The sequence below is a fragment of the Scyliorhinus torazame genome, chromosome 7 (assembly GCF_047496885.1).
Source record: "Scyliorhinus torazame isolate Kashiwa2021f chromosome 7, sScyTor2.1, whole genome shotgun sequence".
NCBI classification, from domain to species: domain Eukaryota; kingdom Metazoa; phylum Chordata; class Chondrichthyes; order Carcharhiniformes; family Scyliorhinidae; genus Scyliorhinus; species Scyliorhinus torazame.
Genome location: NC_092713.1, coordinates 110,196,839 through 110,209,312, shown reverse-complemented (window position 1 = coordinate 110,209,312; position 12,474 = coordinate 110,196,839). Strand labels below are relative to the sequence as shown.

The 12,474-nt window shown below is 50.4% G+C and overlaps 1 protein-coding gene across 2 annotated transcripts in view; it reads left to right on the top strand.

The window, feature by feature from the left end:
• Nucleotides 1-12,474, top strand: part of hmcn1 (hemicentin 1) — an 838,180-nt gene that overhangs the window by 543,664 nt on the left and 282,042 nt on the right. For both annotated transcript variants that reach the window (XM_072511251.1, XM_072511250.1), the window contains exon 44: nucleotides 4,095-4,256. In XM_072511251.1, the coding sequence (XP_072367352.1) occupies nucleotides 4,095-4,256 (162 nt within the window). The remainder of the gene's footprint in view (nucleotides 1-4,094; nucleotides 4,257-12,474) is intronic.

Here is a 12,474-nt window from a genome sequence, read left to right as displayed (position 1 = left end):
ACGGAGAGCTTTATACACCCCGACACGGTAAGACACTGTTCCTTGATCACCTATCCCAGCGCACAAAAGATTTCCCTAGCTGCAGGATCCCACTCCGTACAGATCCAGGGATTCTGCATAGTTACCCTAACGGTGCAGGGGAGGGAGTTCAAAAACTACAAACTAAACGTCCTTCCCCAACTCTGTGCCCCCACCTTGCTGGGATTAGATTTCCAATGCAATCTACAGAGCCTTACGTTCAAATTCGGCGGCCCAATACCCCCACTCACTATCTGCGGCCTTGCAACCCTCAAGGTGCAACCCCCGTCCTTGTTTGCGAACCTCACCCCGGATTGCAAACCCGTCGCCACTAGGAGCAGACGGTACAGCGCCCAGGACCGGACCTTCATTCGGTCCGAAGTCCAGCGGCTACTAAAGGAGGGCATAATCCAGGCCAGCAATAGTCCCTGGAGAGCGCAGGTGGTAGTAGTGAAGACAGGGGAGAAACAAAGGATGGTCATTGACTATAGCCAGACCATCAACAGGTACACACAACTAGACGCGTACCCTCTCCCCCGCATATCCGACATGGTCAACCGGATTGCCCAATATAAAGTCTTCTCCACCGTGGACCTCAAGTCCGCCTACCATCAGCTCCCCATCCGCCCAAGTGACCGCAGGTACACAGCCTTCGAGGCAGACTGGCGATTATACCATTTCCTACGGGTCCCTTTTGGCGTCACAAACGGGGTCTCGGTCTTCCAACGGGAGATGGACCGAATGGTTGATCAACATGGGTTAACCATCTGCGGCCACGATCAGCAGGACCACGACGCCAACCTCCAAAAATTCCTCCAGACCGCCAAAGCCTTGAACCTCACGTACAACGAGGACAAGTGCGTTTTTAGCACCGATCGGCTAGCCATTCTGGGCTACGTAGTGCGCAATGGGATAATAGGCCCCGACCCCGAACGTATGCACGCACTCATGGAATTTCCCCTCCCGCACTGCCCAAAAGCCCTGAAACGCTGCTTGGGGTTCTTTTCACACTACGCCCAGTGGGTCCCCCAGTACGCAGACAAGGCCCGCCCCCTAATACAGACCACGACCTTCCCTCTGTCGACAGAGGCTTGCCAGGCCTTCAGCCGCATCAAAGCGGATATCGCAAAGGCCACGATGCGCGCCATCGACGAGTCCCTCCCCTTCCAGGTCGAGAGCGACGCCTCCGACGTAGCTCTAGCGGCCACCCTTAACCAAGCGGGCAGACCCGTGGCCTTTTTCTCCCGGACCCTCCACGCCTCAGAAATCCGCCACTCTTCAGTAGAAAAGGAAGCCCAAGCCATAGTGGAAGCTGTGCGACATTGGAGGCATTACCTGGCCGGCAGGAGATTCACTCTCCTCACGGACCAACGGTCGGTAGCCTTCATGTTCGATAATGCACAGCGGGGCAAAATCAAAAATGACAAGATCTTAAGGTGGAGGATCAAGCTCTCCACCTTCAACTATGAGATTTTGTATCGTCCCGGAAAGCTGAACGAGCCGTCCGATGCCCTATCCCGCGGCACATGTGCCAACGCACAAATTAACCGCCTCCAAACCCTCCACGAGGACCTCTGCCACCCGGGGGTCACTCGGTTTTACCACTTCATCAAGTCCCGCAATCTCCCATACTCTTTAGAGGAGGTCCGTACAGTCACAAGGGACTGCCACATCTGCGCGGAATGCAAGCCGCATTTTTTCAGGCCAGATGGAGCGCACCTGATTAAGGCTTCCCGCCCCTTTGAACGCCTCAGTCTCGATTTCAAAGGGCCCCTCCCCTCCACCGACCGCAACGCATATTTTCTTAATGTGGTGGACGAATACTCCCGCTTCCCTTTTGCCATTCCCTGTTCTGACATGACCGCGGCCACAGTCATTAAAGCCCTGAACAGCATCTTCACACTGTTCGGTTACCCCGCTTACGTCCACAGCGGCAGGGGGTCCTCTTTCATGAGTGATGAGCTGCGCCAGTTCCTGCTCAGCAAGGGCATAGCCTCAAGCAGGACGACCAGCTACAACCCCCGGGGGAACGGGCAAGTAGAGAGGGAGAACGGCACGATCTGGAAGGCCGTCCTACTGGCCCTACGGTCCAGGGACCTCCCAGTTTCACGATGGCAGGAGGTCCTCCCGGACGCTCTCCACTCCATCGGTCATTATTATGTACGAGCACTAATCAAACGCCTCATGAGCGTCTCCTTGTTTTCCCTAGGAGGACCTCCTCTGGAACGTCGCTGCCGACCCTGGCTGGCGGCCCCAGGACCCATCCTGCTCCGAAAGCATGTGCGGGCACATAAGGCGGACCCGTTGGTCGAAAGGGTTCACCTCCTCCACGCGAACCCCCAGTACGCCTACGTGGAGTACCCCGATGGCCGACAGGACACGGTCTCCCTGCGGGATCTGGCGCCCGCCGGCAACACGCACACCCCCCCGACACCATCAAGCCAACCCCTTCCTGCCACCACCGCACCCCGCGACCGCCCCCTTCCCAGGAGGATCGGTTCCCCTCCCCTCAGCACCGACTAAGAATAAAGCCCAAGCTGAAACCGTAAGGCTCCTGAAGGCGACAACACCGGTACAAGCACCACCACCACCGGGGCTGAGGCGATCGACACGGACGACCAGACCACCCGACCGACTCGTGGCGTCGATCTAAAACTAAATATGGACTTTTCACAAGAACATTTTGCTTTTCTTCCCATACCCTCTGTAAATAGTTGCAACAGGACAAAATTGTACAATACTGTATTGCCTTGTGAATGTTTTTTTTCCTCCCAGGACCAGCCCTGTAAACCCTTACCACCATACGAAGCGTCACCCCGCCGGGTTCATTTTTGACAAGGGGTGAATGTGGTAGTATGTATTGGGGGTCATGTGGGACTGGAAGCCCTAATGTCATTGGCTGACAGATCCCGGGTCCTGGTTGGCCGTTGACCTCTAGCTCTGCCCTGAAGGCGGAGTATAAGAAGCCGGAGTCTTCCCCCGCAGGCCAGTTTACTATCGAGCTGCGGGGGAACAGACACGCTTAATAAAGCCTCATCGACTTCACTCTATTCGTCTCACGGAGTCTTTGTGCGCTACAGGTGGGAAATGAGAGAACAGAAAATGCGCAGTGGTAGGCAGTGAGACGTGGGAATATCCGAGGGTAGGCAGCTGGTGGCCCTAATGAACAGGACACCCGGCCATGATTGGCGGAATGGGTGTTGACCTGTGGTGCAGGGAGGGATGTGAGCAGACTGCCAGCAGGTGGGGTTCGGTCCTCTGGGTGGGGAGGGTTACAGCTGGGTGGGGTTACGGGTGTGTGAGATGAGGGTTGGTGCCAGGGGCACAGTGCTGGCTATTCACCCTAGCCGTCCTGAGGAGGTCATGCAACTTCTTACGACGCTGCTGGCCGGTGCTGAGAGTGGGGCCCACGGCGCTCATAGCCTCTGCCATCTGCGCCCACGCCTGGTGTACAGTGGCGGGTGACAGCCTCCTTCCCACCCCAGGGAACAGGGTGCCTGGCTTTTCCTCCACAGCATCCAGCAGGGTCTGTAGCTCCACATTTGTGATCCATGGTGCCACTCTTTGGGCTGTCATCTTGTTGGCTGGAATGAGTGTGTGTGGGAAGTGGAGTCCATACATGCGGCTGCATCTTGTCAGCCTCTCGCATGCCAATCACAGACCTGCTGAATCGGACATCGTTTTTGATTGTTGTAGTTCCACAAGGCGTCGGTGCTAGTCTATTAACGGATCCTGAATTGCTAGGGACAGGCACCGATTCCGTGGTTGTAGAACACCACCAATTCAGTCCCGGCGACTGCACTTAGTCTCTGAAATGGAGAATCTAGCCCCTTATTTTGAAATAGAATATCCAAGAAGTGATGTACTGCTTCAAGAAGACATACTTCAAAGTGCACGGAGTAGGAAAGAGCCAAATGAATTGTGCAGATCTTCTCAAATTCTTCTCCATTAAGGCTGAGTAAACCTGTAACCTTTCAGATGCTAATATGGAGTAATGAAGTCATTGTGTATTATATTTCTATAAAACTTGCAATAATGTTTTCATGGCATTTATTTTGTTCCTTATTACTTGACAGGTTCTCCATTGTTGAATGACCAATCTGGTCAAGTTCGTGTTATCTCTGGTGGGCGACAGTTGCAGATCTCGAATGCTAAAATATCTGACAGTGCATCCTACACTTGTGTGGCATCTAATGTTGCTGGGAATAGCAGAAAGGAATACACATTAGAGGTCTATGGTAGGTAACACAACGTTTCCTTAACTGAACTCTTTCTGAATATAAATCATCTTTGCCTTGTTAACAACAATATACCAGTCCGTATATCAGGATATATCCTCATTATTCTTTACCTTTGCTAAAGTAAGTTGTAAAACAGCAAATCAACAAAAACAACAATTTATATTCATATAGTGTCTTCAACACAAACACAAGCTGCCTCACAGGAGCATTATAAAACAAAATATAACACCATAAAAAATAGGAGCCTGCTCCATCATTATCTCTGTAACCCTTAAGAAATATCGATTTCAGCCTTGAAAATGTTCAAGGAAGACAGCACGGTGGCGCAGATTTAAGCTTTGGTGCCTCACGGCGCCGAGGTCCCAGGTTTGATTCCGGCTCTGGGTATTGTCTGTGTGGAGTTTGCACATTCTCCCCGTGTTTGCGTGGGTTTCGCCCCCTCCAACCCAAAGATGTGCAGAATAGGTCGATTGGTTACACTAAATTGCCCCTTAATTGGAAAAAATGAATTGGTACTCTAAATTTATTTAATAAAAAGAAAATGTTCAAGGACTACACCTCCACAGCTTCCTAGGATAAAGAATTCCAAAGAGTCACCATTCTTTCAGAGAAGAAATTCTTCCTCAATTCTGTCTTGAATCTCATATTCTATGACTATGCTCACTACACTCTCCCATGAGTGGAAACATCCTCCCAAACTTTACCCTGTCAAACTCTTATTTGTTTCAATCATGTCACCCCTTATTCTTCTGAATTCCAAGGAGTACAGACCCAATCCATTTAATGTTTCCTCATATCCAGTCCCCCCATACCTGGGATCAGCCTAGTAAACCTCCTCTGTACTATCTACAGCGATAATATATATCTTTCCTTAAATAAAGGGACCAAAACTGTACACAATATTTTAAATGTGGCCTCATTATTACCTTGAGCAGTTGCAGAACACCTCTACTTTTATACCCCAGCCCCCTTGAAATAAACAATAACTGACCCAGTGATAGGAAAGATGATGGATTTGCTGCAAAAAGGGACGCTATCAGACGTTCACATAAAATCCAGACCTCAAACCCCACATTACACAAAGACTTGAGTTGATAATGCAGAATGGAGTTTTATTATGGGGAATCCGTGTGATTATTCCTCTGTTCTGGTAGAGTCCTTGACCAGCTACATGAGGGCCATCCTGGTGTGGTGAGGATGAAGGAACTAGCACATTGTTATTTTTAGTGGCCAGGATTAAATGCTCAAATTGAAGAGAAGTTGGGCAATGTCAATCCTATGCATAACTAAGGAACACTCCACCATTGCAACCATTACATCCGTGGGAATGGCTGATGCAGCCATGGCAGAGAATACACATTGATTATGCTGGTCCAGTGGAGGGTCACATGTTCTTAGTGACTGTAGATGCACACTCTAAATGGCTGGAAGTCACAATCATTAAGTCAACGATGACCGAGCAGACCATTGAGAAACTGGATGAAATATTCGCAAGGTTTGGAACACCAGTGCAGCAGATTGTAAGTGACAACGGTACTCAGTTCACTTTGAAGGAGTTTGAGCACGACATGGAGGGAAACGCTGTGCAACATATCAAAGTCAGCTCATCATCCTGCAACAAATTGATTGGCCGAATGTTCTGGTCAATCTTTGAAACACTCCATGAAAGTGTTGAAGGACCAGGGGATATTGGCAAGAAGAATGAACAAATTCCTAATGTCTTACAGGAACACTGCACATGATACAACACAATGCTATTGTCTAAAAGGAAACTGCGAACACAGTTTGATTTGTTAACTCTTCCCTCATACTTCGGAGATTGTCAAATTACAACAACAAGCACAAATTGCTAGGAGGGAGCAAAACTCTTAAAAAGTGAGTATTCAACCAGGAAGAACGAGTGTCAGTGATAAGCTCCACCACCAATGAGAAATGGATACTTGCTGTGATCCTAGCAAAGTCCAATTTCAGACACCGTGCAGAGGGATGATGAAAGGGTTTTGCGACGTCATGCTGATCAGCTACTAGTTTCACGATGTGAAATTGCTAAAGTTTCTCAAGAAGCTCTACCTTTGGGAAATCTAGACCACGATACTTCGGAACAGTGACAAGTTCAGATTCTGTTTCTGAGGACCCTCCAATACCTTCAGGGACAGACACTGGAGTAACCTCCCAGGACATACTACCTACTGAAAGGAAAGAGCATACTTCCAATGTCTCGAGTAGCCAGATTCCAGAACGTCGAATTCAGCCCAAACAGAATAAACGTCCACCTCAGAGTGTCTTATTGAATGTTATATATGTTTAGAACCATAATGCACAAGTCGGTCTCTTGTATGAATGTTAAATTGTTGTCATTGCACAAATAAAGTGAAGGGGGAGGGGGGTTATGTGCCAGAGAATACATCCCTGTTGGTAAAGCATCACGTAATGTGTTGTGACATCAGCAGTGTGTTTGTGTGGGTTTTTGGATTGTATGAGCAACACCTCTTAATAAAATCTCTCATCATATTTGAAAGAACCCAGAGTGTGGGCACCTCCATACCTTTTCTCATTGTGGCTAACAAAGAAATATAACAATATGAATGGTCTAGAACTTGATCTTATCTACAAGATCAACTGGAGACATTTATTCTAATAATCTTTATTGTCACAAGTAAGCTTATATTAACACAGCAATGAAGCTACTGTGAAGAGCCCCTAGTCGCCACATTCCAGCACCTGTTCGAGTACACAGAAGGAGAATTCAGAATATCCAATTCATCTAACAGCACGTCTTTCGGGAGGAAACTGGAGGAAACCCACGCAGACGCAGGAAGAACGTGCAGACTCCGCGCAGACAGTGCCCCAAGCCGGGAATCGAACCTGGGATCCTGGCACTGTGAAGCAACTGTGCTGACCATTATGCTACAGTGCTGCCCTATATTCATTGTTGAGTTATTTGCCAGTAAGTAAGTATAGTTTAGGCAATTTATTCCCACCTTGGAAACAATTGACTTTTGTGCTTCTTGGTCAACCTACCTCTTATCAGCTGAACATCATAATGGTTTTCTAAAACCTAGGGACAGGATTTTTCTGTGGGATTCTGAACCCCACCGTCAGGCACAGATGAAAATGAAAATCGCTTATTGTCACAAGTAGGCTACAATGAAGTTACTGTGAAAAGCCCCTAGTCGTCACATTCCGGTGCCTGTTCGGGGAGGCTGGAACAGGAATTGAACCGTGTTGCTGGCCTGTCTTGGTCTGCTTTAAAAGCCAGCTATTTAACCCAGTGTGCTAAACCAGCCCCTGATGGAGTCAGAAGCCAGAACATTATGGGATATCAGCCAGAACATTGGGGCAAAAAAAAACAAGGCTGAAGCATTTAGCAATCTTCTTCAACCAGAAGTGCCAAGTGAATGGTCCATCTCTGGCCTCCTCCTGAGGTCCCCAAGACCACAGTCTTCAGGCAATTCAATTCACTCAATGTGATAGTAAGAAAAAGGCTGAATACGACACTTCCGGTGGGACTATGAAGGTGTAAGTCGCATATTTCGTGGCTCCTGCTCGGGTTGGACTTTTGGACCTTTTCCCCCGATTTTCTACCGGACTTGAACTGTAAAACTGAAGACAGAGACAATTGTGTACTGAATTCCCACTTCGGTGCATGGAGAGAAGGACTAGAAGTGTTTGTAAGGGCAGAAACAAAAAGACAGAGAAGGCTTGGGCTGTAGCTGCAACAGAAGACAGCATGGCGGAGGTTCAGACCTCGGGCTTGTCGACACAGCAGTCTATGGAGCAGCTGATGCAAGTCATTCAGGAAGGCTTTGCTACGCAGAAACGGGACTGCTTGGACCTGATAAAAGAGTCGATTGAGCGGTTGGAGCATAGATTGGATGCCCAAGATTGGGCGATCTAGAAGGTGGAGAAGGCACTGGCTGAGCAGGAGGACAAAGGAGCACATTCTACAGTGGGCCAAGCAGACACGGAGCTGTAAGTGGGACAATTGCATCCTGCAGATTTACCAGGACCTGAGGGTAGAGGTGGCCAGGAGGAGAGCAGGCTTCAACCAGATTAGGTTGATCCTTTTTAAGAAAAAGATGAAGTTTGGACTGCTTTACCCAGCCCGTCTCTGGGTCACGCATGAGGATCAGCACTTCTACTTCGAGTCGCCTGAGGACGCGTTGGACCTTGCGAAAAAGAAAGGGCTGGTGATGGATTGAGAACTTTTGAACTTGGCTGCAACGTTTATGTTTTTGGGTTCTTTTTCTTTTTGTTTCTCTGCGTTTGTAAAAAGTTTCTCGTTTTGCGTTTTATGGAAGATGTTTGTGATGCCGTTTGCATTGATGTGGAACCAGCGGTAGAGCTGAGTGAGTTAAGGTTTTCACTTGCACTGTTGGGGGATGGAGTTGTGCTTGTTTTTGATCTTGGTGTTTTTTCTATTGGGCAATTGTGTGGGGATTGTTTGATGTTGGAGTTTGTTTGTATGAGCGGGGGGGAGGGGGGGAGGGAACAATAGATGGGAGACTATCTGGCACCGGGGATGGGGGCCACCCAGCTAGCAATGAGCCCCCGAACTAGGCTAATCAAACTGGAATGTTCGAGGGTTAAATGGGCCGGTCAAAAGGGCACGTGTGTTCGCGCATCTTAGGGGATTGAAGGCAGACGTGGTAATGTTGCAGGAGACGCACCTTAGAGTAACGGACCAGGTTAGACTGAGGAAAGGCTGGGTCAGTCCGGTCTTTCACTCGGGATTAGATTCAAAGACTAGAGGGGTCGTGATCCTGATCAATAAGCGGATGGTGTTTGAGGAGGGTAGAATAGTCTCGGACGTGGGAGGTCGGTACATTATGGTCAGTGGGAAGCTAGAGGGGGAGCAGGTGGTATCAGTAAATGTATATGGGCCAAATTGGGATGATGTGGAGTTTATAAAGAGGATGCTGGCGAAGATACCGGACCTGGACTCGCACAGGTTGGTCATGGGAGGGGACTTCAACACAGTTATGGACCCTGGCTTGGACCGGTCAAGCTCAAAAATGGGCAGGGTGCCAGCAATGGCAAAGGAACTAAAAGGGTTCATGGAGTAGATGGGGGGGTGGATCCATGGAGGTTTGGGCAGCCGAGGGGGAAGGAGTTCTCCTACTCACACGTGCATAAAGTGTACTCCCAGATTGATTTCTTTATTTTGAGCAGGGCCTTGCTGGCTGGGGTGGTGGACACGGAGTACTCAGCGATTACAATCTCAGACATGCTCCGCACTGGGTTGACCTGCAAGTTAGCAAAGACAGTAACCAGCGCCCGCAATGGAGGTTGTATGTGGGTCTTTTGGCAGATGAAGTGGTGTGCGAGCGGATGAGGAAATGTATTCAGAGCTACCTGCGGGTCAATGACACGGGGGAAATTTCAGCAGCGGTGATCTGGGAAACACTGAAGGCGGTGGTTGGGGGGGGAGCTGAATTCGTTCGGGGCCCATAGGGAGAGGGTGGACAGGGCAGAGGCGGACCGACTGGTAAAGGAGATACTACAGATTGATAGGAGGTATGCGGAGACCCCAGAGGCAGGGCTTTTAAGGGAACGGCACAGGTTACAGGCGGAGTTTAGCTTGCTGACCACAGGGAGGGCGGTGGAGCAGCTGAGAAAGGCGAGGGGGCGATCTATGAACATGGAGAGAAGGCTGGCTGAATGCTTGCACAGCAGCTTAGGAAGAGGGAGGCAGCTAGGGAGATAGGGAAAGTAAAGGACGGAGATGGGAACCTGGTTGGTGATTCAGTAGGGGTGAATAAGGTGTTTAGGGTTTTCTAACGCAGGCAATACAGGTCGGAACCCCCTGCGGGGCCGGAGGGAATGAGGCACTTCTTGGAGGGGCTGAATTTCCCAAAGGTGGACGGGGAGCGGGTAGAAGGGCTAGGGGCTCCGATCGGGCTGGAAGAGATAGTGGAGGGCTTGAGGGCCATGCTGGCGGGTAAGGCCCCGGGTCCGGATGGGTACCCAGTGGAATTTTATAAAAGGTTCTTGGGGATATTGGGGCCGGTGTTGTTGAGGATGTTCAATGAGGCAAGGGAAAGAGGGGTGCTGCCCCCGACGATGTCACAGGCAACAATTTTGCTGATTCTTAAGCGGGACAAGAACCTGGAGCTGTGTGGGTCCTGCAGGCCGATCTCCCTGTTAAATGTGGATGCCAAATTGTTGGCCAAAATCTTGTCCTCCAGGATTGAGGATTGTGTTCCGGCCGTTATTGGGGAGGACCAGACGGGTTTGTTAAGGGCAGGCAGTTGGTGGCCAATATAAGAAGGCTGTTAAATGTGATCATGATGCCCCGGAAGGTAGGGAGGTGGAGGTAGTGATCGCAATGGATGCAGAAAAGGCTTTTGATCGGGTAGAATGGGACTATCTGTGGGAGGTACTGGGACGGTTTGGATTCGGGCAGGACTTGATCGACTGGGTCAGGTTGCTGTATCAGGCTCCCGTGGCAAGTGTACGGACGAATAGGACTACATCGGACTATTTTTGACTGTACCGGGGGACGAGACGGGGATGCCCCCTCTCCCCACTGTTATTTGCGCTGGCTATAGAGCCGTTGGCAATAGCTCTGAGAGGGGGGAGTGTTGGAGCACAGGGTTTTGCCCTAAGCGGATGACCTGCTTCTGTACGTCTTGGACCCAATAGAGGGGATGGAAGAAATCATGAGGACTTGAGGGGAATTTGGCCGGTTTTCGGGGTATAAGCTCAATATGGGAAAGAGTGAGATGTTTGTGGTCCAGGCGAGGGGACAGGAGAGGCGACTGGGAGAGCTGTCGTTTAGGTTAGTAAAGGGAAGCTTTAGGTACCTAGGTATCCAAGTGGCGCGTGAATGGGACCGGCTGCATAAATTGAATCTGGCCCGGCTGGTGGATCAAATGAAGGACGATTTTCGGAGATGGGACGCGCTTCCGTTGTCTCTGGCTGGGAGGGTGCAAACAGTGAAGGTGACGTCCTCCCGAGATTCCTACTTGTATTTCAGTGTCTCCCCATCTTTATTCCGCGGTCCTTTTATAAGCGGGTAAACAGAGTGATCATGGGCTTTGTCTGGGTGTGCAAGACCCCGCGAGTAAGGCAGGTAATGCTTGAGCAGAGTCGAGGAGAGGGCGGGCTGGCGCTGCCAAATTTTAGCAACTATTACTGGGTGGCTAACATAGCCATGATCAGGAAGTGGGTGGTGGGGGAGGGGTTGGCATAGGTGCGTATGGAGGCGGCTTCATGTAAGGGCACCAGTTTGGGGGAGTTGGTAACTGCTCCTCTACAATTCCCGCCGACACGGTACTCCACCAGTCCAGTGGTGGTGGCGGCCCTGAGAGTTTGGGGCCAGTGTAAGCGGTATGTGGGAGCAGTGGGGCCCCAATCTGTGATAATCACCGGTTTGACCCAGGGAGTATGGACGGGGGGGGTTCCAGTTATGGCGGAGAGCGGGGATTGAGAGGATGGGGGATATGTTCATAGAGGGGAGCTTGCCGAGTGTGAGGGCGTTGGAGGAAAAGTTTGGGTTGGCGAGGGGAAACGAGTTCAGATATCTGCAGGTGCGGGACTTCCTTCGTAAACAGGTGTCAACCTTCCCGCTCCTACCGCTAAGAGGGATTCAGGACAGGGTAGTTTCCAGAGGGTGGGTAGGAGAAGGGAGCGTCTCGGACATTTACAAGGAACTTATGGGGTCAGAGGAGACTCAGACCGAGGAGCTGGGAGGTGAGATAGAGGATGGTTTATGGGTAGAAGCGTTGAGTAGAGTCAACGCGTCCGCAACATGTGCCAGGCTCAGCCTGACACGATTTAAGGTTGTTCACCGGGCTCACATGACAGTGGCCCGGATGAGCAGATTCTTTGGGGTTGAGGACAGGTGCGCAAAATGTGCGGGAGGACCGGCGAACCATGTCCACATGTTTTGGACATGTCCAAAGCTTAGGGGATTTTGGCAGGGGTTTGCAGACGTCATATCCACGGTGTTAAAGACAAGGGTGGCGCTGAGTCCAGAGGTGGCGATTTTCGGGGTGTCAGAAGACCCGGGAACCCAGGAGGAGAAAGAGGCAGACGTTCTATCCTTTGCTTCCCTGGCAGCCCGGAGACAGATACTATTGGCATGGAGGGACTCGAAGCCCCTGAATTTGGAGACCTGGCTATCGGACATGGCTAGCTTTCTCTGTTTGGAGAAAATCAAGTTCGCCTTGAGAGTGTCACTGTTAGGGTTCACCCGGAGGTGGCAACCGTT